The sequence below is a fragment of the Thunnus thynnus genome, chromosome 12, assembly GCF_963924715.1.
Source record: "Thunnus thynnus chromosome 12, fThuThy2.1, whole genome shotgun sequence".
In the NCBI taxonomy this organism is placed as follows: Eukaryota; Metazoa; Chordata; class Actinopteri; order Scombriformes; family Scombridae; genus Thunnus; species Thunnus thynnus.
In genome coordinates, this window is record NC_089528.1 from 7,418,246 (window position 1) to 7,445,566 (window position 27,321).

The 27,321-nt window shown below is 39.3% G+C and overlaps 2 protein-coding genes across 2 annotated transcripts in view; one reads left to right on the forward strand and one right to left on the reverse strand.

The window, feature by feature from the left end:
- The first annotated feature begins 1,893 nt into the window (after positions 1-1,893).
- LOC137193702 (nucleolar protein 9) lies at positions 1,894-11,718 on the forward strand. The gene is made up of 12 exons (XM_067605031.1): positions 1,894-2,000; positions 2,836-3,137; positions 4,118-4,354; positions 4,476-4,673; positions 4,818-4,925; positions 8,519-8,660; positions 8,767-8,959; positions 9,040-9,180; positions 9,305-9,424; positions 9,601-9,813; positions 11,245-11,350; positions 11,482-11,718. Exons 2-12 carry the CDS (start codon positions 2,912-2,914, stop codon positions 11,634-11,636), a joined length of 1,839 nt encoding a protein of 612 aa, XP_067461132.1. The 5' UTR covers positions 1,894-2,000; positions 2,836-2,911; the 3' UTR covers positions 11,637-11,718.
- A 6,595-nt stretch (positions 11,719-18,313) lies between these two features.
- Positions 18,314-27,321, reverse strand: part of rem2 (RAS (RAD and GEM)-like GTP binding 2) — a 32,069-nt gene continuing 23,061 nt past the window's right edge. The window contains exon 5 of the mRNA XM_067605033.1: positions 18,314-20,096. Coding sequence (XP_067461134.1) covers positions 19,774-20,096 — 323 coding nt within the window. The 3' untranslated portion in view covers positions 18,314-19,773. The remainder of the gene's footprint in view (positions 20,097-27,321) is intronic.

A 27,321-nucleotide genomic window follows, 5' to 3' on the forward strand; every position in this document is an offset into this window, starting at 1 on the left:
TTATCTGACGCTAATACGAAGCTTCAGCTGTCTGTCAAATCTAGTAGATATCTTTCAACATTAGTCTTTTCAGTGCCCTCTTTTTGTTACTTCCACCACAGCTCAACAGAGAAACACTGTCCGAGGAGACACAAAGAGGGAATTTGATGCTAAAAAAGACTGTAAATTTGGCAGATATCCACTTGATGTGACTAACTCAAACTGCTGAAGCCTCATATAAGCTTCAGTTCAACTTTTAAATGCATTTTTGCACAAAATGACTGTCTGGACACACTGTGGATTTTGGCCTCCATCACATTTGAAGGGGATCTTTTAATACTCAATATGAACAGGAGGAATAATTACAGCAAGGAAAACATCTTTCACTGTTCATATGGACACCTGTTGTTTTAAGACAGACTTGAAAAAATGTGAACTGTTTTTCAATTAAACATAAGATATAGGCTGTATTTGAAATAAAATAGAGCTCATGACCTCAATGATAAAACCGTCAGGGAGGAATGCACTATATTTATTACATGATGGTACAGGAAAGAAACATTGTTCTCCACCAAAGACAAACTGAACGCAAAGAGTCAATAGAGCATTCTGATTGATTTGGGGGCAAAAGTTCCTCTTGTGCTTGCTGGAATATATACAGTATATTAATCATGGCAATTCTTTTTTGATAAAGGTATCAATTTAAGCTCTCATTCAATAACCTTTTCTCCATCCTTCTCTGGCACATAAGAAAATCCTATCTTGTCCTGTCATGTTTTGCAGTCATTCATTAAAAAAAGCTCATCAAAACCAGGGCTGATGGCCTTTTAGTACGCCCACAAAATGAAAAATAGATAGCAGCTAGCATACTGATGTGGGCTACTTAAGGTAATGATGCGGCACCGCTGGCCTTCTTCTGGCCCGGAAAAAATGGATGTGAGCCTGAAACATTCCAAATCAAATGTGGGCCTGTCTTGGTATGAATGCGGTGCGCTCGCTGGATGTGGGCCAGTCCTGGTTTATCTTGTTAGTTCTTGGTTGACATACAGTATTGCCATGGTTTGCTTGTGGCCCATATCTGGGAAACAGGAGCGGGCCGCCCAAATGAAGTCATTCCATGCGGTATGTGGGCCGGATGAAAGTGCCGAAAGTGTTGGGTGGGCCGGATCTGGACCACAGCAATTTTGCTATCTTATAATTATAATTCAAGTCATGCTTATGGGTGAAGTCATGACTCACTGGTTGTTGTACGGGTCTTTTTTTTTGTTGTTTTGATTGAGTCACATGCCCTGTGCTCCAGTAGACACCTCAGGTCATTACTTCATACAGTGGGATGTTGAGTGAGTATAAACCTACAGTCTATGGTATAAACACCGTCTGCCTCTGCCAACACAGTCAACATGCTGCCCTCTAGTGGTGTGTAGTGACAATACAACGAACATACTCTATAAAAATGATTCAATTTTGATATCTGGACTAATTTATTATCTCGTTGGTATAGGATGATAGGCAATATTGTATATCTGTATTAATATATTAAAAGAATTAATCTGACAATGAAAGCGAAACAGCTTCTACATTTAACCCTGATGGGTCCAACAATGACACTACTTCTTGATAGGCTGTTTTTAGTAGCATTGGAAGTCTACCACTTTTTGTGGAGTCTTCATTTTGCACATGTAACAAATCGTAATGTAGTTTTTTTTGTAGTTTAATAAACACTTTTAATCAAGCTGTTCTGTGACAGCAAGCTGTTACAATATGATTCACATACTTTATTTGTTGGCAAAATAGTGTAACTTGTTTGGAATATAAAGGGAATAATAATTTGTTCATTTCTTTTGCTTTTCTTTCTTTTTTTTTTTTTTTTTTAGTAAAAGCTGATTAATACTAAATGCTGTACCGGCATAGACTGTATAAAATAGTGCTGTACATATACTGTATATATGACGCAGCCCACTACTACGTCATCACTACGCGTCAAAAACACATCGCCTGTGTCAGGTCTACATGTCCCACACGTGAGTTAAACAACATTGTTGTCTGTCACAAATTGTGTTTTTGTCGACTCCTATTTTGCAAAAGTTAAGCTAAATGCCATCCTCGACTGTTTGTTATGAATTTGTCAAAATGTCTGCCTGTTCCGAAAAACATCGAGATAGTTTGTGTAGTTATGTGCAGGGAGTTAGCATGGAGGGCTACAGGTCGTCTGTCAGCAAGACTCCCTTCACAGAATATTGAAATGTAATGTGTCGCCGGTTTTCGGCAACTACATAAACTCCGTAAACCCTGATACAGGAAATTCTCTGAATCATTATTCATTTGTAAGTTCGGCATTCATTAATCTGACCCAACAATTCAACATCCCTTATTTATATCCGATTTAGATAGATAGATAAATATTTATTCCTGAGGGAAGTTAAAATGCCACAGCAGCCACCCAACATAAATCACATAAATACAAAAACAAAGAGGCAAAAAGGGCGAAAGAAACAAATGCAATTAAAGGCTAAATTATATATTATTATTATTTTCTGCTTGGCCTCAATTTTCTACCAATCCATTAGGGAGGATGAGCAGATCGAAAACACAATAATCGATACGTAGCTACTCAAACAGTACTGATTTAGTAGCCTTACATATCTACCACAACATATTGTGTTGTAGTATTCCCTCTAATATAGAGACAGTTCTCTCATTGTTTGTAATTTGACTGTCCGTATTTTATTTACAGTAAAGTATTACAAAGTTCTCTTTGCATTAAGTTCAAATATTTTAGTATGATAACAAAATATTAGGGATTTGACCACTGCATCCTAGTGATAACTTCACAGTGCCTCTATTGCCCTGTTTCAGCCTGAAGATTAACGTGTGAACATCCTCTGAAACCATCACTTTCTGCTGGTAACCTGCATGTTGTGAGGTTTGAGTTATGCTGGCGAAAACAGAGGAAATGAAACCACAGAAAGGAGGAGAAAAGAAGAGGAGGCATCCTGGTGACAATGGCCAAGGAGGAGAGAAGAAGAGGAGGGGAGGTGAAGAAGGAGAAAAGGGTCAGGGAGACGGCAACAGGAAGCGCCTGGATGCTCTGAGTGTTGGCTATTTCCGCCGAGTTGGGGAAAGACTCAGTGAAGGCTTTGAAGATGATGAGGAGAGAGGTGAGAATGAATGTTTTTCACAAGATCTGAGCAAGCAGGTTTGGAAATTTCAGTGAACGGAAATGTCATGTGAACACACCTTTAGCCTTTTTACTTGGGCTTTTGTTGAACCTCAGTTTTTTTTTTCCTTCCAAATGAATATATTGAAAACTGTGAAGAACAGAAACCTGACAACAAAGTTTGTTCAGATTTTATTTATTTTATCTCTTTTATTTATTTATTTTTTTAGCATTTTTAATTGATTTTAAGTCATACTTTTGCCCATTTTAGGCTGTATGTTATTTAAGTAATGTTCTTGCACAGGTGCTTGTGTTTAAACAGTAGTTAAGATTTGAGAGCTATGGAGTCTTTTAATAAATTATAAAAAATGTGGAAAATCACACTTGTGTTCCTCAAGATAAGGTAACGAAAAAAGTTTTCCTCGTTTTGGTATTGATATAGAAACTCAAGTATTTGCACTAGCATCAGATTATTTCTAACGATACCCAGCCCTACATGTTACTGAACCTGAGCAATTTGTTACTTAAACTTGCATTTTTAGTCGTCACTGACTCAGACCTTTCAGTGCTGTCAAGTGTCAGTGGAGTCTTTTTTTGAAAGTCCAAAAAGATTAGGTTCAAATATTATAAAGCTGTCCTAAATTGGTTTGACCGTCAGCTATGTAGAGCCGTAGTTTTAATGATGACACATCACCTGGATTTTCACTGACACGTAGATTCAGATGTGACCATCCCCGGCATCGTTGGAGACCTTGAGATATTCATGGATTCTTGTTGTCATATTACCCACACACTGATTTGACAGGATTCTGCTTATTGCAGGTTTATTGCACCATTTTACCTGAAATATAACAAGGTGGTGATGCAACCTCTCCATCTGTCCAGCTCCATTACAATTTTATTTTTATGTGCCTCCAACACTGTCAAAAAAAGCTTACTCTCTACTGACTCTTGCTGTATCCCTCTTCATCTCCTCTGTAGAGATGTTTGTGGAGAATGTCCTCACAGAAGTGAAAGGTAAAGCGAGCCTGGTGGCAATGGACCGCACAGGAAGTATCACTCTTCAGTACCTGCTCCCGCTCTCCAGTCTTGAGCAGGTGGCGGAGGTGCTGACTGAGCTGGGTGGAGAATCAGGGTCAAAGTTTATGGCGGTTTCTTGTGATCGGTGTGGCGGCCATGTAGTGGAGAGTGCGATCAGACAGGCATCCAGGTGTATGGGTAAGTTTATCTCACTTCTGAGTGGAACACTGCTCCTCATTTTCTGACAAGAAGATTAATGTATGTAATGTTGTATTAAATTGGTGAAATCACCTAGACCTTTGCTTCCATCCTTTTTTAGAAAAGGAGCCATCTGCTACCACAGAAGAAGAAGAGGAACGTGCTGGAGTGCTGGAGGCCCAGGTGTTGTCTTTAAGTCAGGTGGTGAGAGACAACACCGCAGACTTCATCAAACACGCTCACGGCTCACATGTGGTCCGCACACTTTTACACGTGCTAGCAGGCTGTCTTGGACCCCCCCGCACTGAGTCCCGTCCAGGTACACACACACACACACACACACACACACACAACGGACAAGTCAGAGCAACTACAAACTTAAATCAAAAGGCCCTGTCCATTTTACCTGTCACTATGCATGTCATGTTTTCTCTTTTTTTATTCGTCTTGTATTTTTTTCAAGGTGCAAAAGAACGCAACGTCGCTCCTCAGCTGACAGACTTCGATATTCCCACGTCGTTTTGGTACGAGCTGAAAAACCTCACCGAGGCCTTGATGGAGAATATTAATTGTGAGTCATTTTTCATCAAACCCCATCACATGTACCCTCATCTAAGTTGTTGCCTGAGCAAAATTTAGTTGTCTTGAAAGGTTAAAGGTATACTATGCAGGATTTGTCGGTTGGTGTTTGTAAACACAACATTCAAAGTTAGCCCCTCCTCCTCAGCTCAACCAGAACGAGTGGAACGGAACAGAGGAGAGAGAGACGGAGACAGCAATGTCACCTGGTCACTTCGCCACAAGTCCTGACCTCACATTTGCTCACTGTCATTTGCTGGGGGATACACAACCACTGCCCAAAGGTTGACGCCAAGAAATGTCCTGAACAGCAAAATAATAAGAAAATATAGGCAGAGGGCAGATACATACAGCACCACACACTTCCAGTGGGTCATAAGTGATGAGTATTTGAGTCTATACATTGTTTTTAGGAAAATCCTGCATAGTATACCTTTAACTTTATTACTCAGGGAAGATTCTAGTATTGCAAAATAAAGGTTGTGTCAGTATCTATTTCTTTTAACTTAATGAAAACGAGCAGGTGTGTAAATGTCTTCAGTTGATTGCTGTTGCCAGTTAATGACTGACTTTGAAGGTTACTGCAGTTCCACTATTTCAGGATTTCATTTTATTTTCAGTTCAGTTTGAGTTTTCTGAGCTCGACCATTTCTATTTGAATTTTAATTTTTTAAACTAAATTCAGTTTTTATATATTTTTTTTTCAACAAACGCTGTCAGCAGTGCTGCCTCCCTCTTTATGTACTCGACTGACTGCTCTGACATTTTTGTTGGCGCTGGATAAACATTCAATCCCATTAAATGCAAGTGAGGACTCAATGGAAAGTCAAAAGGGGAAGTGCTCAAGGGCGGCTTTACAGAGCAGAACGCCCTCCAGATTGTGTTTAGAATTTCTATGATAACTCAACCTTGCACTTTGAATACCAAAACAAAATGATAATAGTTGATGAATAGCTTTGTGGCAAATGCACACAGCACAGAGCTACCTAAATTGCTTTTCTGCACAGTGACAGAGGGAAATGCTGTTTTGTTCATTTATTAAAACAAACACACAAAACAATAAAAAAGTGTCTGGAGAGAGAGGCCACGCATATGTCTCTGATACAGATCTAACTTTCTTTCTGTGTTTCAGTAAATGAACTCGTTTTGTTTGTTTGTTTTTTTTGAACAAAGAGATTATTTATAATTTATAATTCTATACATTTACATAGCTCAGCCGTATCAGGAAATTAAAACCAAAACCAACAAAAAATACACAAAACATTTTTTTTTTCTTTTTCTTTTTTTAAAAAAGGGAACTATTCACAGTTCGGCAAACATACATAAAAATGATAAATCATGGCGTCCTGTACATCCACACAGAGGAGTCACCCAATAAAGATCAAATAAATAAATGAAAGAAAAGTACACTGCAAGAAACAAATGTTAATCTTAGCTAATTTCATATTTACGTCAGTACAGTTTCTTATCACGTTGGTAATCTATAATTAGAAATTACTGGAGCCCATCGGTTTAAGAACTTGTCAGTCTTTACATGGAGTTCTGCTGTTATTTTTTCCATTGAGTAAACCATCACTAACCTGTCTTTGCACTGATGTAGGGTGGGTGGCAGTGGTTTGAACCAAGATAAAGTAATCTTTTTTTTTTTTTGCCACCAATAGAAGAATATTCAGCAAGTATGCCTTTCTGCTCCATCGGGGATTGCTCCTGTAGTTCTAAAATACCTCATTTTTAATTTTCAGTTGAATTCTTTCCATAGTGGGCTGCTAGTTAATTAATGTCCCCCCTCACACACATTTTCCCATGTTTCATCCTCAATAATAACATTCATCTCCAGCTCCCACTTTTCTTTTACATCCAGAGTATTCCCTGACATGTGTAATTGCAAACATTTATATATTTGTGACACAATTTTTGTACTACTTTTTGCTTCTGTAATCTTTATCCAGAAACATTCTCTGGGTTTGGGTGGCCGTTTAATGATGTTCCATTCGTTATGTAACATTAAATTACTTCTCAGTTGTAAATATCTGTAAAAATCTTTAGAGCTTAGACCAAATTTATCTCGTAGTTGTTTAAATGTTTTTAAAGTGACCCCCTCAAACATTTGGTCTGTTGTAATATGTCCTTTATTTGCCCACTCCCTAAACCCTGCATCTGTTTTACCAGGCAGAAAACCCACATTCTTTGCAATCTGTATTGCTCTTGATATTGTTAAGGGTGCTTCCACCTTTTTTTTCTCACCAGTGACCAAACTTCCTGGGTGCAATTCATCCATTAATGTTTTATCTGACTTTTTTGCCCTAGAAAAAGCAGTGTCTCAAGAGGCACTAGTAGGCAGCCAATTTGTCTCCTCATAACCATTCAACCATTCCACGAAGTTGTGCTGCCCAGTAATATAATTTCAAATTGGGAAGATTAAGGCCTCCTTGATTTTTTGGATAAGCTAACAATTTCAATTTAATTAAAGAACACATTTAAACCTTAGTCTTTAACCTTCTGTGATCATTACGCTGCATTGGAAAGGGTGTAAAACATGTTCAAGATGAACTATTATAGTTTTTTTTTTTACGATTGGTTACGTGTGTGGTTCAATATCTTCAAAACTCTTCACACAGTTAACTTTACCAACACACTGCTGAGCACAGCAGTTCATTTTACTCATAAAAGCAAATCCTTCCAGCAGACGCTAGCACACAATTCATGTGTCCATCAGAACACAATGAGATAAAAAACCACTAACAACAGGCAACATGTGATGATCTTTTTATGGCAGCTTTTGAAGTAGTAAATCACTTTGTGATCTCTAGTGTATATGTTGTTTTTTAATTATTGATAGTGTAAGAAATGTTTATATTGTGTTAACAAACATTTCGTTACAGAGTATAGTACAGCAGTAAAGGTTTCAATGGGCTTTATTTTTAACAATTTCTGAATATAGGTTGAATATAGACTTATTTCAGTGTGGTTATGATTTGGCAATTTGCTGTCAGAATGGATACATGTTAGTTTTTGAACATAATCTGAAGAGTTCTGAAGTGAGTATGCAAGAGTTTTGTTGGTTGTTTGAGTGAGAAAAGTATTCAGGAAATTGAAGGCTATCGTCATTGGATGCTTTTTGTTTGTCATAAAAAAAACTGTAAATCTAAGATTTTAAAATTCTGTTAAAATCAGAGACTAAATGCTCTGTGTGAATACGAGGAGTAATGAGGGCTCTTTTTGTCAAAGGTTTTTCTGCTTTTGCTCAGGTATTACCTGAAAAAAAGGGTAATACAAAAAATACAAAAAAAGGGAAATTACTCAATCATCTGTTTTTATTTTTATAGTTGTTTTTTTTTGGTTTAAATGTTTAACCTGAAGGAGTAAATGGTGTTATTTCCAGGTTTTAGCTTAAATGGTTTATGTGTTAAACAGTGGGCGTCCTCTTTAGTGTTGATTGTGTCTGTGAAAGCTCTTAATGCTGTTTAGCTAAATCCTTTAATGTAAATCCATTAAGCTGAAATATACATCTGAAAAATAGTCTGTGTAAAAAAGCAGAAAGTATGAAGTCTTTTTCTCTTCCCTTGTGTCTCTTTCCTTTCCTAGTAAGTGTCACTGACGCTGTTGCCAGTGCAGTGTTCCAGACTATGTTGACTGTGTGTCACAGAAAACGGCCCAAACTCTGCAAACAGCTCCTGAAAGGCATCACAGAGTATCTGACAAGTCGCAGTGCTGCTCCGGGAGTTAGGTCAGAGACGACTCTTGTTCTATTTGACTTTTATCCAATGAGTCACTGAATTAAGGACTTAAATGGCATGAAATGACACTGGGTTTTGTTTTTGCTTCCTCTTTAGTCCACTTCTGGTTTTTCTCAAGGACCAGGCCTCCAGTCACCTCATTGAGATGATCATACAGCTATCCCACAAGGCTCTGCTCCGAGACCTCTACAAGAACCACCTCAAGGGTCAGCTGGTCGACCTGGCCCTCCATCCGATCGCCAACTTCCCCGTACAGAGGCTAGTTGTAGCCTCAGCCAAATATAAAATGGTAGGTTGAAACGTGAAGAGAAACATCAGGGTTTCTCATTGGAGGGATGACTCCATTTTTCTCTCTTTTTCTCTTAATAGTTCCTGAAGTTGTTCGATGAGCTACTCCAAGGTGTGGAGGCCATCTTGGCCGCGGGTCACATGGGTGTGATCGTGCAGATGGCAGAGAGCTGTGCGGAAAGTGGAGAGAAACAGGATGATTTGATGCAGTGCCTCCTACATGTAAGACTTAAATCAATGTACACTTGCTTCTGTTTCTCTGTCTTTATGACTGAGATCGAACACTCATGACAAACAGCAATAAAACTGCTTGATTTATGGAATCGGTGCTGTTGTGTTATCTCAGGCTTTCCACTGCGCAGAACCTGGCTCTCGACACACCAGCTGCCTCCCTCTCTTCATGTCCCTGCTCACTTACGAGGTGTATTACCACTCTGACACAGCAGAGGGCAGCATAGAGACACAGGTAAACAGCTGAGAGAAGCCTGATCAAATCATGTCTGGTTGGATTTTTGTTGTAGTCTTGACATTTCAACTTAATTAGCACAAACCTGCTCCACAAATGACAGCAAACCACACTGATGTTGAATAAATTCTGGAGACACAGTGGGGTACAGTTCTGGTTTTCTTGATCATTTCTAGGTCCCGCTGTCCTCCATCTGTTACCACGGCTCTCGGCTAGTCCAGGCACTGGCCAAGTTCAAGGAGCGCTCACTCCTTCTCAGCAGTCTGCGCACTCTGACCCCTGCTGACCTTCTGACGCTGGCCTCTGACCCCTCGGGCAGCCACGTCCTCCAGGCCCTCATCACTACATCCAGCGACAAGGGCAGAGGCAAGATCCTCAAGAGGCTGGAGGTACGAGTACAGGGGCATTTGTATAGCATTATGCAGTACCGGTTATAAGTTTGGACACACTTTCTCATTCAAGAGGTGTGTCGAAACTTTTGACCGGTACTGTATAACAGGAGGCTAGTTAGTGATGGACATTTTGCATTAATTACTCCTGTCTAAGTGACATTAAAAAAAACTACAATGCTGAACTGTTTCTTTATTTTACTTAACAACAACAGCTTGGAGCCACAGATGGGTTAGGGAGGACAGAAAGCATTGACAGATGGACTAACACATAGTTTTGTTCCTTTAATGGGATTTGTTGACAAAAGCAAAAATACAGCCAGCCTTGTAAATTAAAGGGTAAAGGTGAGGACCTGTTTTGTTTCTTCTTGTGAGGACTGCCAGTGGTTTCACACTGCACCATTGATCAGCTGGCGGTGACGCAGCGAAACATACAGCAGTGTGTCAGTAAAGGCAGTTAAGAAGAAGACTGTTAGTAAGTAAACATGGATGTAGACAATGCAGGTTTCAAACTTTGAAGAAAGATCAGTTTTTCAAATCTTCTCTTTCTCTTTGACGCAGCTCAGTCAAAGACAAAGGTAGATAAATATAAGAATAACAAAGTAAAAACAGTAAAAACATCACAGTAAAATAAGTTATGACATCAATACTGTTGGAAGAGAGGTTTAGGTGTGCATAATGTGAATTCAACACATTATGAACCTCAAGGATACACACTATACATTGGTTGCTCACCAGTCACCAGGGCACCTTTTAAGACGTGGTGAGCTTTGCTATTGCTACTTTTTGTGTGATTGAATTTCACATAAATGGTCCACTGTGATAAGACAGACTGCAGTTCTGATCGAAATGCTGCTGCTTAATGGAACAATTGGATTTTTTTTTGCAGAGGTATCAGAGTAGTATTGACATTTTGGTATTTATCACCTCAGCCAGAAGTAGCCACATATAGAATTGTAAGATGCTGCAACAGACTTTTACTCCCATGATGTCCTTGCAGTTGATAAAATAATCTTACCACAAAGTCAATTTAATAGCTGTTGTAGAGCTTTCGCTCTTATCACACAATCTTCCTCAGCAGATGAAGCTGCCCAGCTGTCGTGTAATTGTAGATGTTCGATTTCTGTTTTTCTAAGCGTTGTAAGGACTTCTTGTTAATGTTGTCTTGAAAAGTTGAGATGAAAGTCCATTTATCTATGATTATCCTGTATATGTCATCCATGATAACTGAGCAACATCTGCTGAGAAAGATTGCTTGATATGATTGAAAGGTCCAGAACAGCTACTGATGGACCTTGTGGGGAAATTGTTTCAACTGCTGTTTCAGAGGTCTAGAATGAACTTTCTTTATTTTTATATATATATATATTTTTATTGTCATTGCTCCTATGAATCATCTCTCTTTCTCCATCTCACCATCTGTCTTTCCAGGGTCAATATGTTCAAATGGCCTGCTCCAGGTTGGGCAGTCGGGTCCTAGAAGCCATATGGAACAGTGCTTCTGTCAGTCAGAGGCAAAACATTGCACAGGAACTAGGTAATATGAATTGAGTCTGATTTTTTTTTTTTTTAAGGGGTGGCAAGGCAAATATTTTTTTTTACAGAATTGTTTTTGCACATGTCCTTTCTTATTCATGACTTCCTTTCCTATCTCTCCTTCCTCTCCAGTGCCGAGTGAAAGCCAGCTGAGGTCAGATCAGTTTGCGCGCCACGTATGGGCCAAATTTGCTCTCTCGCATTTCATGCACAGACGAGCCCACTGGCAGGAAATACAGACTGGCGAGTCCAAAAAGCGGAAGCTTTTCAGTGACATTCTTGAGTGAAAAATATATTTGTACAATCTTTTAATGTTTTTTTTTTTTCATATAATTGGACAAAACATAATAAAAAAGAAAATGTTCCTTATTTGTGTGCAGAATTTAATGGATAATATCTTAAGTATGGCGATGTCAGTCATTCAGTCATTTACAGTAGTTCTGATCACATTTGTTTTATTGGATGTACATGTAAGGAGCAGTTTGGCCTCTAGGGGCTGCTAGCAGAATGTTTATACTCAAACTCTTGTTTTCCCCGAGGTCCAGCTTTTCAAATGAGCAGAGTGACACTAGCTCAAATTTGTAAACATGCAGGCAATTAGAAAAACTCTGTACCAATGACAAACAGCTGACACTACATCTTTTTTTAAATCTTATTTTTAGTGTGATGTTTGATTTTTATGCTTCTGCACCAGCAGCAACCGTGGCCAGAAGTATTATGTTTTCAGGTTGTCTATCTTTCCATCCGTCCGTCCCGTCCGTTCTCATGAATATGACCTGGAGGGAATTTCATTACATTTGGTACATCAAACATCCACTTGGACTCAAGGACATTTTGGACATAACTCAAGAATTCATAAGCTGATTATGACAAAGTTTCACACAAATGTATAATAGGATAAAATGATAAAGTGATGAGATTTTATATCCAAAAAGTCAAAGGTCAACTTCACTGTGACATCATAATGTTCTGCAAAAACACTTTATTGACCATTATTCAACGTCATAACTCAGGAACAGAAGGGGAGATTGTGACCATATTTCACATTTGGATACTGAATTAGTGACACTAATATTTGGTGGCCACCTTGACACTGTGGTGATTGTACAGATCTTCTGTGCTGCTGCGCTCTTCAATGTGTGTGAAGCATCCACGTTTTAGAATTTGTAGCTTTTTTGCACCAACATCCATATCTGAAGCTTTGTCTACTGTCATGGCTTCAACTTTGTGTTTTGTCAGAATCAGCTTTATTGGCAGCATGTGAACACATATAAGGAAAATACACTTAATACTTTTTATTAAATTCCTTCAATTCCTTTACTACAAATATGAGTCTAGACAGACATGGATGTAAACTGCAACTTGACTGGTTAGCGAAGGCATAAAACTGAGATGGTATTTCTAGTTTTTTTCTCCACTGATATTATGGAATATTAATCACAATAACAAAGTGAAAAAGTATATATGTATATAGGCATACATATGTAGCAGTTTTGGTATATTTCAGAAGTTTGGAGGAAAAAAAACAGCACCATTTATAGGAAGACTCCACATCTCAGAAAATGTCTGATTCTATAATTGATTTCTCTGTTTCTCTGTATGTCATAATTCCTTAATGGAAGCACAAACAAATTCAGGATGATATAAGTCCTTTTCTGCCTCAGCTATGAGCACTTTTTGTCACAAGCCTGTTGGAGACACATTAGCTTAGTCACAGAGGAGAATATTGATTGTAAATTGATTGGAAGGCCTTTATCTTAGCAGATGTCTCTAAGTGGAGAAGAAGCACGTGGCTAAGAAGCCACACTGAAAGACAGCATTTGTTGTCTGTGTGGAAACAACAACAAAGAGCATCATACACCTAGGTAAGAAATACACTGTCACTCATTATCAGTGTGATTTGGCCACAGAATTTTCCCCAATTTCTCCCTTTATCTCAGGTATAGACTTATTACGTTATTTTAACCCAAGTTGACCAAAAAAACCCACATTTATTCATATTTTGTTCCAAGATCTTAAGAAATAGTCACATACTTTATGTGTGAGGCAGAAGAATAGAAAGCATACTTCATTGTAATTCAGTCCACAACAGTAGTCTTGTTATAAATACTACCTTTTCTGACACTGTTCACACTGTGTCAGAGTTCTCTGGTGGTGTTAATTCAACTCGTTGGTCATTTTGAAGCTGTAGGTAGTTTTATTGGATTACTTTATAATGCAAATTGCTTCTAGTGTTTTTGCCCTTCCACATAGTATGTAAATGAAGTGGGTAAAATATTAGAAACATCTTTCAACATAATGCAGTACAATACAGTCACACCAAAGTGCAGTCTCAAAATGTCCAATATAATTAAGTACACACACACACACACACACGAAGCAGTGTTTATTGCAGAGCTACTGGTACATTGCATTACATTACATCATACTACATTGCATTGCATTACATATTTTTCTGGTCACTCAATATACAGTGTATACACACCCATCACAAAAGCTTACAGAAGAGCAATTTTAAACAACATTATTTGTCATTGTGGTGTTCTGTATTTAGGATCAATTCACTCAGATCAGGAAAAAAACTAGTTTTAACAGTTTCACTCCACCAACCACCAATGGTCACCTCCCTCAACCATGGTGTGTCTTGTGCTAAACCTTTTGGCTGAAAACATGGGTAGTTGTGCAGGTGACTTGAGAGAAAGCGCCATTTAAATGTCTTTACCTTGTAACTGAATCTCTGTGGTTTGGAGCTCTGTTCCGTACCTTACCTTGGCTGTTCATAACATGAAATGCAGTGTCCTATGCATTTAAACCTCCAGACCCCTGGTCCACAGGCCATTACTGGATCACTGAACATTTGTGATCAGGCCACAAGGAAATTGTATGATTTGGCTAATTATTAGGCATACTTATAGGTACCTCATCCTCTTCGTTTCTCTATCTGCACGGGCTTTGTCCCAATTACTGTTGCAACCAGCTAGCTAACATGAGTAAAAACAACATGAGAACTTCTTCAGTGGTGAAATCATTTGTTTGTGATGATATTAATACCCCATGGGGACACCTGATTTAAGGGAGGAGTTAGACATTTTGATAAATAATCTCATTCGCTTTCCTCCAGAGAGTTAGAGGACAAGCTGGAACCAGAAGAAGCTTAGCTTAGCATAAAGACTGGAAGACAAGGGAAACAGCTATCCTAGCTCTACCAGCCCCTCTAAATCTCTAAAAAAAAAAAAAAAAAAAAGCTAGCTAGGTACCTCTAAATAAAGAAGATGGCAGATTTTGTTCCCTGTTGACAGAGCCAGGCTAGTTGTTTCCCCCTGCTTTCAGTCTTTATAGTAAGCTAAGCTAATACCTCCTCCTGGCTTCAGCTTTTTATTTAACCAACAAACGAGAGAGGTATTGATCTTTCCATCAAACTGTCTGCAAGACTTAGCATATTTCCCACAATGTTGAACTATTCCTTTGAACTATTCCTTTGAATATATCAGTTGTTCACTAGGTCCTGGCATGTCTTTGCAGTATTACACTATAAGAACACAGTTTTACGTGATTCATAGCACAGTATCCAACAGTTTCCCCATTACACCCATGTAGCCCAATGTTGAGATCAATACTAATCTCATGTAGGCATCTTATTATAGTCTTGCTGGATTTGCAGAACACATGGCTTTGCTCTCACCTTTTGACCTGCTATTAATCCACATTACTGAGGGGCGCACTGTATGAGGAATTCAGATCTAAATAAGGCTGATTTGCGCCTTCTTTTTCAACCCACTATTACAGTCACTTGGCCTGATGTTTCACTCTGGGCTTCTTGCTTTGACGAAACCAGTTTTAATTACATGTGCTTCATTCCGAGTGAGACTGGTCTGACTTACTCTCGCTTCCTTTGTTGTTTGGTTATTATAGCTCTGTGCATGTATAATCAGCTCTGTGCACTCGGGAGACAAAGCAGAGGAACAATGACCTTTGGGGTACAATGAGGCATTGCTCCTTGAAAACAAATGACATGGAATCCCTGGGGATTCAGACACACTTCCTTCAGTGCCATTGGGCGTTTGGCCACACCGGTGTTTGCAGTCACTGCAGACTCCACATTCCCAAGTCTATCCCCAATTGCACTCCACAGACCATTTCCAATATTACCTCCTAGCTAATATGCCTACACCCACACCTCAGGAAAATATGCATCTCATTAGTTATGCACAGTGCTCACTGAAAATAGTCTTTCTTTGGTGCAAAGTGAGGAGTAAGTTCGACAGGCTTTCAGTGGCACACAGTAGGTGGTTTTCCGTCTTTTAAGCTCCCTCTGTCTTCCCTGCTCTCGAGAAGTATTCTTTTGCCGAAAAATCACAGTAAATGCCCACTGAATGAGTCAGCGACAGAAATTCAGAGAGAGGGAGGATTTCCGTCACGATTTGAGAGACTGATAGGGTGTCACAAAGAGATATTGTATCAAACGTTCTTTGTTTCCTGCAGGCTTCCGGGTAGCTGTCAAATGTATTCTATTATCTGACAGTTATCTGACCTGTTTAAGTGTGATAAAATTCTTAGTGTCATTTTCCATTCTGTGAAACATATTGTATAAAATCCAGCCTGTTTCTGTTTGAAGAGTTCACTTATCTCTGTGCTTATCACCGCCGGTCTCTTATTCACCTTCTGGGGGGTAAAGTAAAATAAACAAAAAAGCTCTTTCTGAAAATCAACATAAATATAGGACATTTGAGATGCCAAAGGACTCTAGGACTCATCGTCTCCTTGACAACAGTCTCCAAGCAACCATTACTCCTCAAAGCATATCTCCAACCCTGTCTCTCTCTCCAACTCTCTCTCTCTCTCTCTCTCTCTCTCTCTCTCAACCCCTCTATCTCTTTGCCAGTTTTCTTCCTCTCAAGGGTCCTCCTGTGTATCCACTCCAGATAGTTACTGTACCAGCATCAGAACCTCAGCTATCTGATGTGATCTCATGTGATTGGCTGTAGGGTGCTCTTGCTTTTTAGCCTGAGACACTTATCTACACCTGCTAAAAACTAGGGTGGAGTAGATAGAGGGGAGGGTGACTGAGATTTTTTCATGGATATTTGTGCCATTGCCATTTTGGGAGATTAGCACTTCGGCACTAGAACTAATAGGATTTTGCTTTTTAGTATTATTGAATATAGTTAATCCAAAAGTGTTATATGTTCTGTGGATTCATAAATCATAAATCATCCATATACCTGATGTAGCAAACTTCACTTCTGGAACTATTTCAGGTAACCACCCTCTGTGTAGTTATTTTTAGTTGTAGACAGTCTCCTATGGCCCCTGTCCTTAACTTCCTTTAGGGGGAGGGAAAGTAACCTGATAGATCCAAACAGTGTTTTGTTTTTAGACTGCACTGCTTGGAAATTGTGATGATTTTGCCAATATGAGGCAACTGAGACAAATTATATTATTAAAGATCATGTGTCATGCAGTCGCTCAACATAGTATGTTATAGGGTCAGTTTACACAGTGTTGGGAAGGTTACTTTAGAAATTTAAAAGGTTACTAGTTACCCTGTTAAAATTGTAATAAGTAATGTAACTATTTTAGTTACTTCATCAAAGTAATGTAGCTTATTACATTTGATTGTTTTTTGATTACTTTTTTAACAAATGTTTTAAACTCAGCAATAAAGCTGAAAAGTCCTAAAACCATAAATATAAACCAGGCGGTGTAACCTCACTCATTTCCAGCACTGAAAGACGTTCTTGTCCAACGACATGGCCACCTGCTTTGACATGGTCGGCTGGTCGCAACCATGGCAGACTCAGGTTGATTAAAGTAATGTGATTGATTTGATTGGCAGATGACAGGTGGTGTAAATTCAAACAAGAGAACTAATCAAAAACAGTGCTCAAAGCTCGAGTGCATACTGATAAATGAACAGAGCCCGTCTCAACATAGCGACAGCTCCTTGTAAGCCATCCTGCCCTTGATGGTGTTGCACTCAAATTTGTCCCAATGGCTTTGATGTTTTTCATTGTCTGGAAATATGCCAAAAGAAGGCGAAAAGATGCAAAGCAACAGCATGAACGTTATATTCTACATCTAGGCTTTTTCTGAAAAGAATATATTCGGATGTAACCTCTTTATAATCACCAACATTTTTTCATTAGTAACTAATTTAATTACGTATTTTTTTCTGAGTAACTGTTATGGATTACAATTACATTTATTTTGGAATTTAATTATGTAACACCGTTACATGTAACTAGTTGCTCCTCAACACTGGCTAAAAGTAACGAATGAACAGTTGAAATAAGGTTAGGGGTTAGTTGAAATAGAAAGTTAAAAGTAGCAGATGAATCATCCACCTTCTGCTACTCCAAGAGAGCAAACTTGACCAAACTTTTCGAAACATTTCAAGTAGTTCAAGTATATGAAAAAAAGTATATGAAAAAATCACAGTAACATATACACTTATATAACAGTGTTAAATAGCATCCAGTTTAAAAACAATTCAAATGAACACATTAGGAACATGACAAGGGAGCTTGATGAAGGGTTTGTCTTCATCTGTAAGGGGCTGTGGGGATGTGTCAGGCAGTAAAGGCTGGGAACAAATGCGTTTATAAGAGACATTGATTTTTAAATTCCATCATCATTAGCAGGTATAAACAGATCTGCCAAGATGCATGCATGCTGTATATATCTTTAAGTCAGGACAGTTCAAATTGCTCATTCTTGGTTCCCATTCTCCCCTGATACAATCTATTTTTAACCTGAGATTTTGCTACAGCCACAAAGTGTCGACATTGCATCTTTTTGCTGCTTAGCACTAAATGGAACAACTGTCCTGAGAGGCCATCTCACAGTCTGTCTAGAGAGGACCTGTGAGTCATCTGATGACCTGTCACGCCATCCCTCAACCTAGTAACGTCTGTAAAGAGACATGCATTTCATAACATTGTTAGAAAGAAGGACAAGACACTCGTTCAGGATGTCAGACAAAAATTAGTTTATTCTCTGTGGAAAGACGAGAGTGCTTAGTAGATGGTGACAAACAAGTGAGCATGTATCAGTGATGCCACCACGTTTTGACGAGATATCTGAACAACGTTTCCAGAACGTTCTCTTTTTTCGGGTCACCTGTGTGGCCAGCCCCCACAGAATCCAGTCTTAACACAGATAATTATGTCAGTGGGTAAAAAGAGAAAAATGAAAACATAAAACGGCCACAGGTAGATTAGGTTAACTCTTGTTTGTCCTCCTTATCCAGGAACAACCCACAGCTCTGTGACTCAGCTTCAATTAAAGAAAAGTTCAGTCTGGTAGGCGCTGCTAACATCTTATTCCTTACAGCCGTTTTGACCTTTTCTCCTTCGCTCCACATCCTACGGTAAAGGGTTCTTTGTGCTGATTGCTCCTGATGCTTTCAGCAAAAATATGGCTTGGGCATTGATGCTTTTAGCCTTGTATAAAAGTCACAGATGAACATATGCCATTGGTGATATCATCAAACACTTCTTCAAATCAGTACGGGACACAAACAGTGGAAATTGTGTGTGGAAATTGTGGCTAAAAAATGCGCAGAGAGGGAGCATTTTCTTAAATAAAGGGTCTTGTCTTGGAGATGGCATTGCTAGAGACACTAGCTAGATTGTGCATTAGCTATCAGCCACTGACGTACAGTAAATCATGTAACTGTAAAACCTACAGGGTCATGTCTTAGATCGTCTACTCGGCATGCTATAAAACAGGGTCTACAATACATAAGATTGCTATATCAGTCTCTACATAATCAGTGCGTGCTACTTGTATGTGTGTTTATTTGTGACTTTGCCCCCACCCCCACCACCCCCCACCCCCTGTTTTGCCACAGTAAGCGTCCAATCAGCATCTCGATGTGACTCTCTCCACTGTCGCTAATTTTCTCTCTCCTGCTCTCATCAGGTAATGAGCACTCGCTGATTCACCCAAGCTGAAGCAGCAAATCAAGCTCACCTCCTTATTTATTTGTTCTATTCTGTTCCTCTCAAACCTGGCCTCTTTATCTCCAAAAAAATTGCTTTCTCTCCTTGATAGGTAAAAGATAAAGGTTCAGGGCTGCTGCTATATCTATCTTTATATTTCTGCTATATCTATCCATCTTTCCCTCCCACCTCCTCTCCCTCTCATCTCCTTTCTCCACCCTTGACTTTTATCTGCCAAAATTCCCTCATTCTCCGTTAATTCTACTGCACATGTGCTCCTCCATCTCCCTCTCCATCCCTCCGTCTATTCATCTGCTCCTCCCTGCTGTTTTCCATTTAACCCTCTTCCTCTCTTCATCTTTTACTTGTCCCCCATATCTTTCAATCTGGTGTGTGTGTGTGTGTGTGTGTGTGTGTGTACATGTGTGGGAGTGTGTATCTCTTTGCCTGTGTGTACTGTATGTATGAGTGTGTGTGTGTGTCACAGTGCACTGAGGTCATGGCAGGAGCGGGATTTCTGGCGGAGGATCTTGCTGCCACGGTGGCGGCTCATCTCCCGGTAGCGACCACGGTCCCGGTCTCGGGCATATGAGCGCGGTACTAGCCCCGACAGGAAGCGCTTAGCCCGGCTGGTCAGGCTCTCCCTGCGGCCTGCCCCGGGGTCTCCGTCAGCCCACCCGGGGCCCACGCAGTCGCCTCTCGCAGTCCGAACTGCAGCCTCGAGCAGCTCGTTGGTGCCGTGGTCCAAAGAGGCTGAGAGCTCCAGGTAATGGCAGTCAAACATCATGGCGCTGGATTGGGCCTCTGGTGCAGAGAGAGGAAGTTCAGTTTTAGAACCATGTGTGTGATGCACATTTGAAATAATTGAGTCTGCACTTGACAGCTTTACACACTGGCAGCTGCAAACGGCAATTAGAGATTAGTTTGAAATTTAAGGTTATTAAATCATGAAACCTATAAACCGTCCAATGTATGTTAACAACCCAGCTGGTATGTGATGTCTTTCACCCCAATATATGTAGTACCTCTGATAGATAACTCACTCACTGCTGTATGGGAAACTATTAGACTCTTAAGTATTCATTTGTCACTTCTTACACACCAAATTATGACAAATAGAGTGATTCTACAGCATCTCAATGGATGGGAAGAGAGAGAGTCTTTTTAGAGTGCTTTTGAAATTATGGTCTGAAAGACATGGCAGTGAAAGAGAAAGAGTCACAAAGGGAGAGATGTTTTTTTTGGAATGTTTTCAAAGAATTACCTCATTTTGTTTACTTGGTTTTTACGTCACATAAGATAAGCATTTAAGTCCATTCATGACTTTGGAAATAGTACTTTGACAAAACAATCCCAACTGAATGTCCACTTACAAGCTTTTTTCCAGAGGTTTCAACCATATTGCATGTTCTTCATCAGTGATTAGAGTTTGCTCTGTGAATGAGATGGATCTGTTGACATACCACTGTATATATAGCTCCACAAAAAGCTAGTAAGTGGACCTTGAGTGAGGTTTATTTTGTCAAACTACTATTTCAAAGATCAAGAGTGACCTTTCATTTTTCATAACTTTTCAGCCAACATGGAGAGAAGTCCTTAAAGTGCTATGGGAGAAGAGTCTGCATGTCATTAGATGCATCTTCATGACAACTGAGCAGAATCCATCCACAGCTGAAGACTGTGTGATAGAGCTGAAGCCCTGGAAGAGGCTAGTAAGTGGATGTTGAGTTGGGTTTTTATCAATTTTACATGCAAAATATGCAGATCTTTTTAAAACAAGAACTATTTTATGAGGCAGTTTTGGGTTTTTTTGTTTTCGTTTTTTTTTTACCAAGATTTCATGTGTCCTGCTGCAAAGATACACTGACCATTGTAGTCTTAAGGTATCAACAAGTTAAGAGAAAACAAGACTAACAGAGCTATGCTAGCAGCTCTGTAAAACTGTACTAGATGCTAACATGCTCACAATGACAATGCTAAAATTCTGGTATTGAGCAGATATAATGTTACCATGATTAGCATCCTAGGGGCATGCTAACATTTGCTATTTGGCATTTAAGGCTGATGGGAATGTAATTAGTTTGAAGTATTTGGTCATGAATGAAAGTACTGAACTCACTGAAATTTCAATCTGATGGTGGTGCTAGAGAAAAAATTAAGAGACAATTTGTCCTGAGGGCATTAAATTTAAATGGAAATTCATCCAAAGCTACTCACACTGGTGATGTTACAGTTCATGGTCACCCCAATCCAAGCAACTGTTGCTGAGACATTTCACTAAAACCACAACAGTTTGGAGTGTTTGTATTGCAAATAGTAATATTAAAGATTTTCACCCAGATTTCTGTATTACAGATTTTCATTCATTCAATCCAATTTTCTTCTGCTTTTTAATATTTAAAATAAGCATCGGTAAACATTTTAAAATGAAAACTAATGGGGCCTTAATTACATTGTAATGTTTTTAAAATTAACATTTTGTGTGTCTGTCAAATCTTTCATAGTCACAAGTGAGTATAAAAACACAGAGCAAGACGGTGATGGCAAGATGGGGTTAACGTTGCAACTTGCTGAGTTGTATAAGCTCAAATCTCTTGGCTGCGGCTCAGATGGGAAAACAGTTTCTATCTCAGTGTGACTCTCCTGGATAAGGACAGGTGACTGAACATGTTGACAAGGCTCTGTATCTCAGCTAAAAACGCCTGGATGGTTGGTCAAACAATCCTGTACGATAAGGAAAGCCGACAGATACGGATCATTCAGCAACAAACAGGCTTCATTATCAGCTCAAATAGCGTTTTTCTTTTCAACTATACTTTCACACAGCTTTTGCTTTGCCCTAGCTCTGTTCAGAGAGCTCATGAGCTGTGCTTAGCAGAGTGCAGCTGACACACAAAAAGGCTTTTAAGGCTTTATTTTGGCATTTATAACAAAATACCAATTTAAAACGTCCACTGCGAGAACTTAAACAGACTGCACTGTAAAAAGGTCACTGCCATGGACTAATGTTGTGCAAGTTTCAGAAAGAGTCTTTTATCTGCCTTGATTCTGGGTAAGCGCTGATAAAAACTTGTCTACTCTCAGGAGGATAAAAACTCACAGTATGTACAAAAGTAAAGCAAATCAAACAAGACAAGTACCAAAAAATGTAAAAATAAAGAATAATTTCAGGGCAAGAGAAAAAAGAGCCTGCTGCCCACAATGTGATATTAAATTGAACACGTCAGAACCACAGAGAAAATAATTTTTCCATTACCTGTCACCATTAATTCTTATCATATTATATTCTGCTGGCAAATTAGAAATGGCAGACACACAATTATAGCTTCCTTCAAGACAAAGATGAACAGAAATCATTACGCAAACTGTCCATTGTAAATGCACACTGCATTTTGTATCAGCTCTGACCTATTGCACTTAATATATGTACGCACAAGCATGCAATGGGCAATTATCAGACAGTTCAGGTGTATTCAAATCCATTTTTACTTCCAAATTAGTAGTTTAGGTCATTTGGTTAATGTGGGGGGCTTGTTTAAAACCTGTCCAATCTCCTGTGAGGTTTCCCTTTGTACTCTATTATAAAGAAATGTCGAGCTGTGTCACCACGTCCCCGTATCTCGATAATTGACTGAAAATAAGACTCTGCTTGTAAAATGACAGCTTCTCTCTCACCGGTAAGATAGGAGCTGAAGATGATTTACTGCAGTAAATACTCATGCTTCATTCTCTAGTTGAACTGTTGTTAATACTGCAGGAGTATCAGTGCAAAGTAAAGTGTTAATCTGGATTCTGTGTGGATGCATTCACACATCATAACCACACACAAGCCTGTGTTACACAGGTGTTACAAAATAACAAGTAGATTTGATCTGGGAATAATAATCCGGCCGCGCAGCAGCTGTCAGCCCACAGCCCTGTCACCTAATAGTGGGTGAGGTAAGAGTGAAAATAAAAAAAGACAAATCCCAAACCAGATCAACAGGGCTTATCATAGTATCTATGACGGCTGATTTTATTGAATTGAGTCTTTATAACCAAGTAAAGGAGTGTTTGGGAAATTGGCTTGGAGAGGAGGGGGAGAGAGGAAAAACAGAGAAGAGAGTTGAGGAGAGGAGACAAGAAGGGAAAAGGAAACAAAAAGAGGAGGCAAGAGGAGATGATTTGAGGAGAGGAAATGAGGAGACAAGACGAGGGGACGAGGAACTGAGGAGAGGAGACATGACGAAGAAATTAGGAAAGGAGGTGGAGAGGGGGAAAACGGAGAGAAGAAGGAAAAAGGAAGCAAAAGGACAAGACAAGTTGAGAAGAGGAAACAAGGAGAGAAGACAAGATGAGGAGAGGAGAGGAAAGAGAAAAAGAAGTAATGAGAAAAAGAAAAAAATAAGAGGAGAAGAAACAAGGAAAGGAGAGGACACAAGACAAGAAGAGGGGAAGAAACAAAAAGGATAGGAGGAGGCAGAGGACTACCCAAATGTGAGGACGAAGGGAAGGTCCCTAACTGTGTGCTGACACGGAGGAAAAGAAACAAGGGATGAAGAAAGAGACAGACAATAAAGTAAGAGCGACATGTATATGAACAGGAAGAAACATGTGAGTCACACAGAGAGAAAGAGGAGATGCTGAAAAGAGATGACAGGCAAGATGGGAGATGAAATGAACACGCAGGAGGAGAAAGAAAGAGACAGATGGACAGAGGAGGGAAATGGACAGAAAGAATGTCGACTAAGCAAACGGCGCCATGGTGCATATTAATCAAAGCTCTGAGGAACAGGGCCACACCACAGCCATATTGAGCAAATGATAAATATGTCTTCAGTGTGACAGTGTGTGTATCACTATGTGGATGGGAGAGAGAGAGAGAGAGACGTAACAAGGGGGAAGGTGAGAGATTGCAGAATAAAGTGTCACTGTACGTGCTATAAATAGACTTTATGACTTCAGCTCCTTCAGCCAGGCCCGAGGTTCTTTAATGAAGATGTTTGCTGGCGGGCTTCCTCTGTCAGGCTCACATATCAGTAAGAATACATGTGGTCCGTCCAGAGAGAACATAAGAACATCCTTGTCAGGTGCTCCGGGAACAGCGATGGAGCATTTCCATATCGCTGACTGCATCTATGCTCCTAGGTTATTTTTTTATGAAGAGAGAATATGCTGAGTATAGGCATCTCTCATTATTCATTCCTCCTCTTCGCACTTGTGTCATTAAGTATACACCAAAGCTGTGACCGAACTTGAGTTGACAGCAATGCGCAGGCACCGATGTGCACAAATTTTACACTTGCTGCCTCTGTTTAACTTGCACAACACAGCAAATCAAACATAGTTTGACCCCAAACTGTGGTTTCTACATTTCTACATAATTAACACACACACACACACTTTTCTATTCTTATGTCCTTGTGAGAACCTTCCACTGACTGTTCTTTCTCCCAGTGTGAATGCTCACCATTGCAAGCCTTAAGTTAACCACATATGCAAGGCCTAACTTGTCCTAAACAACTATGAACCTTAAATCATACCATAAATTAAACTTTAATCTTGTAAGAATTCTAATCATTACCCTAAATCATACACTTACCCTGACTCCTTGTAGGATTATAAAAACAAAGACAATACAAATTCTGATTGTAAATACAATGTCTTCAGTTAAGATATTGCCAGAAGTGTGCAAAGCTGTCATCAAGGCAAACAGTGGCTACTTTGAGGAATCATATAAAACATATTTTGTTTTTTAAAACACTTTTCCTGTAATTCCGAATGTGTTATTTTATAGATGTCTTCAATATTGTTCTACAATGTAGGAAATAGTAAAAATAAAGAAAAAACCCTTGAATGAGTAGATGTGTCCAAACTTTTGACTATGTGACGTGCAATATTATTCTTTTTAGCTTATTCCAACAAAAAGGGAATGAATCAGGAGCTGCATTAAAAAGAGTATATATATATATATATATACAGCCTTGGCATGGATTCTACAAGTCTCTAAATTCTACTAGAGGGATGAACGCATTTCTTCCAAAAGATATTCCCTCATTTGGTGTTTTGATTATGATGGTGGAGAGCGCTGTCTAACAGCACTTTCAGTCCAAAATCTCCCATAGATGTTCAATTGGGTTGAGATCTGGTGACTGTGAAGGTCATAGCATATGATTCACATCATCACATCATTTCCATACTCATCAAACCATTCAGTGACCCCTCGTGCTCTGTGAATTGGGGCATTGTCATCCTGGAAGAGACCACTCCCATCAGGATAGAAATGTTTCATCATAGGATAAAGGTGATCACTCAGACACAGTTTGTATTGATTTGCAGTGACCTCTCCCTCTAAGTGGACCCAAACCATGCCAGAAAAATGTGTGTAAATATATAAATTTTATGTGTGTAAATATATATGTATATATATATATATATATATATCCTAAATTCATTTGTATTGTCAAATGTCAAATGTAGTTGCTTGTCAACTAATAGCCATCAACAGCTTTGTTAGAATTAGCAGCCCAAATTTACAGTAATTTAATCAAATAACATTAAAGCTGCAATCAGCAATTTTTAACCACTAGGGGGCAGAAGGAGTTCAAAACAAATTCACAAGTACACATCCCTATCAAACTGTCAGCTTAGAAATTTCTTGTGACTAACATGTTAGTAAAGCAATATGGACCCAGCACACATAGAGCAACATTAGCTTCCCATTTGAGACCTGTTTCTGGTTACCTCATGAATGTACATCCCTCTATTGTATCTGACAGTTAAGTTCAAAATGAGACCATTTTGAAAGCCTCTCAGGACCTGCAGCAGTGGTTTAGAGAGGTAATCTGGCAATTTCTGAATAACTACTATACTTAAGGACAGAATTTTACAAAATGGGCAGCACAAGAACATCTTTTATAAGACAGCTACAGAATCACCAAAGTGATCTCATTCATACTGGCAAAGAAAGGTGGATACGCTAATACTGACATCACTTGATTGATGTATGGAAAAACCAATATATTGGTGTAACACTAGCCATATAGCCTCCATTTGTGAAAATATCCTCAGTCTGAAAATTTAAAATTTAAAGTGGTTCTTTCAAGGACAGCAAATCAAGCATCAGTCTCCCCCAACACACACACACAACCACACTCTCACAATGCGTTTCACACATCTCTTCAAACTGAAGCTCCCATTCACACACAAACACACACCATTCTCATAAATTTACCCTTCCTTCTGTCACTCCTGTTCTTCTTGTCCCTCTTATCACAGCCCTCACTATAAAACAGCCTTGCAGACATCAGGCAACAAGAAGATGGAGCGAGATGAGGTGTACATATCCGCTCGTTTGGGGTGTGTTTGTGTGTCTACTGTGTCTATGTACATGCAGGCAGTTGTGCATGTATGGTGAGTACAAACATACATAAAGGTAGTAAAAGCAGTGGCGTCCTGTTAGAGAGAGATAATCCAAACAGAGATGTGCCATCTGGAAAAAGAACAAAACAGAAAACCTTGGAGCTGAGGGACATAAGGAGATGGAGCCCCTCCAGAGGATATAGACAGGGGGAAGATAAGGTAATGTCTGCAACTGCAGCAAAACATGTGTCTTTATGTTGGCATGATGTGACAGTGGATATAATTATAAACTAAATTTATACTGTGAGTGTACTGAAATTGCAGAGGTGATCATAAGGGTTTGAATTCATACAATGCAAGCTCAAATCAAGGTGAAACTCTGCTGTCAGTCCCTCAACTACAGCCACTCTGCACCCAGTTTCTATTTGAAACATTAATGACATTCAGACAAAAGGATGGCTTGCCAGTGCTCCATAAAAATTCCCTCAAAAAGTGAAGAGAAAAAGAGAAAAATGATGACCTGACTGTGGTCTGATCTCTGCTCAGTGGATTTTTAAGCGTCACTAAATGGATTCCAGACAGCGCTGTGAGTTTCTCTTTCAATTGAATTTGTTATGCCAAAACCTTGCTTCAGTGTTACATGCCAAAATACAAAAAGTCTATTAAGCTTGCTGATCAACAATATTTA

Excerpts from the sequence above, each read along its gene's own strand:
- LOC137193702 (XM_067605031.1), top strand. The coding sequence starts at position 2,912 with ATGCTGGCGAAAACAGAGGAAATGAAACCACAGAAAGGAGGAGAAAAG. Across the intron at positions 3,138-4,117 it reads TGAAGATGATGAGGAGAGAG|AGATGTTTGTGGAGAATGTC; the intron begins GTGAGAATGAAT and ends TCTCCTCTGTAG. Across the intron at positions 9,425-9,600 it reads AGGGCAGCATAGAGACACAG|GTCCCGCTGTCCTCCATCTG; the intron begins GTAAACAGCTGA and ends GATCATTTCTAG.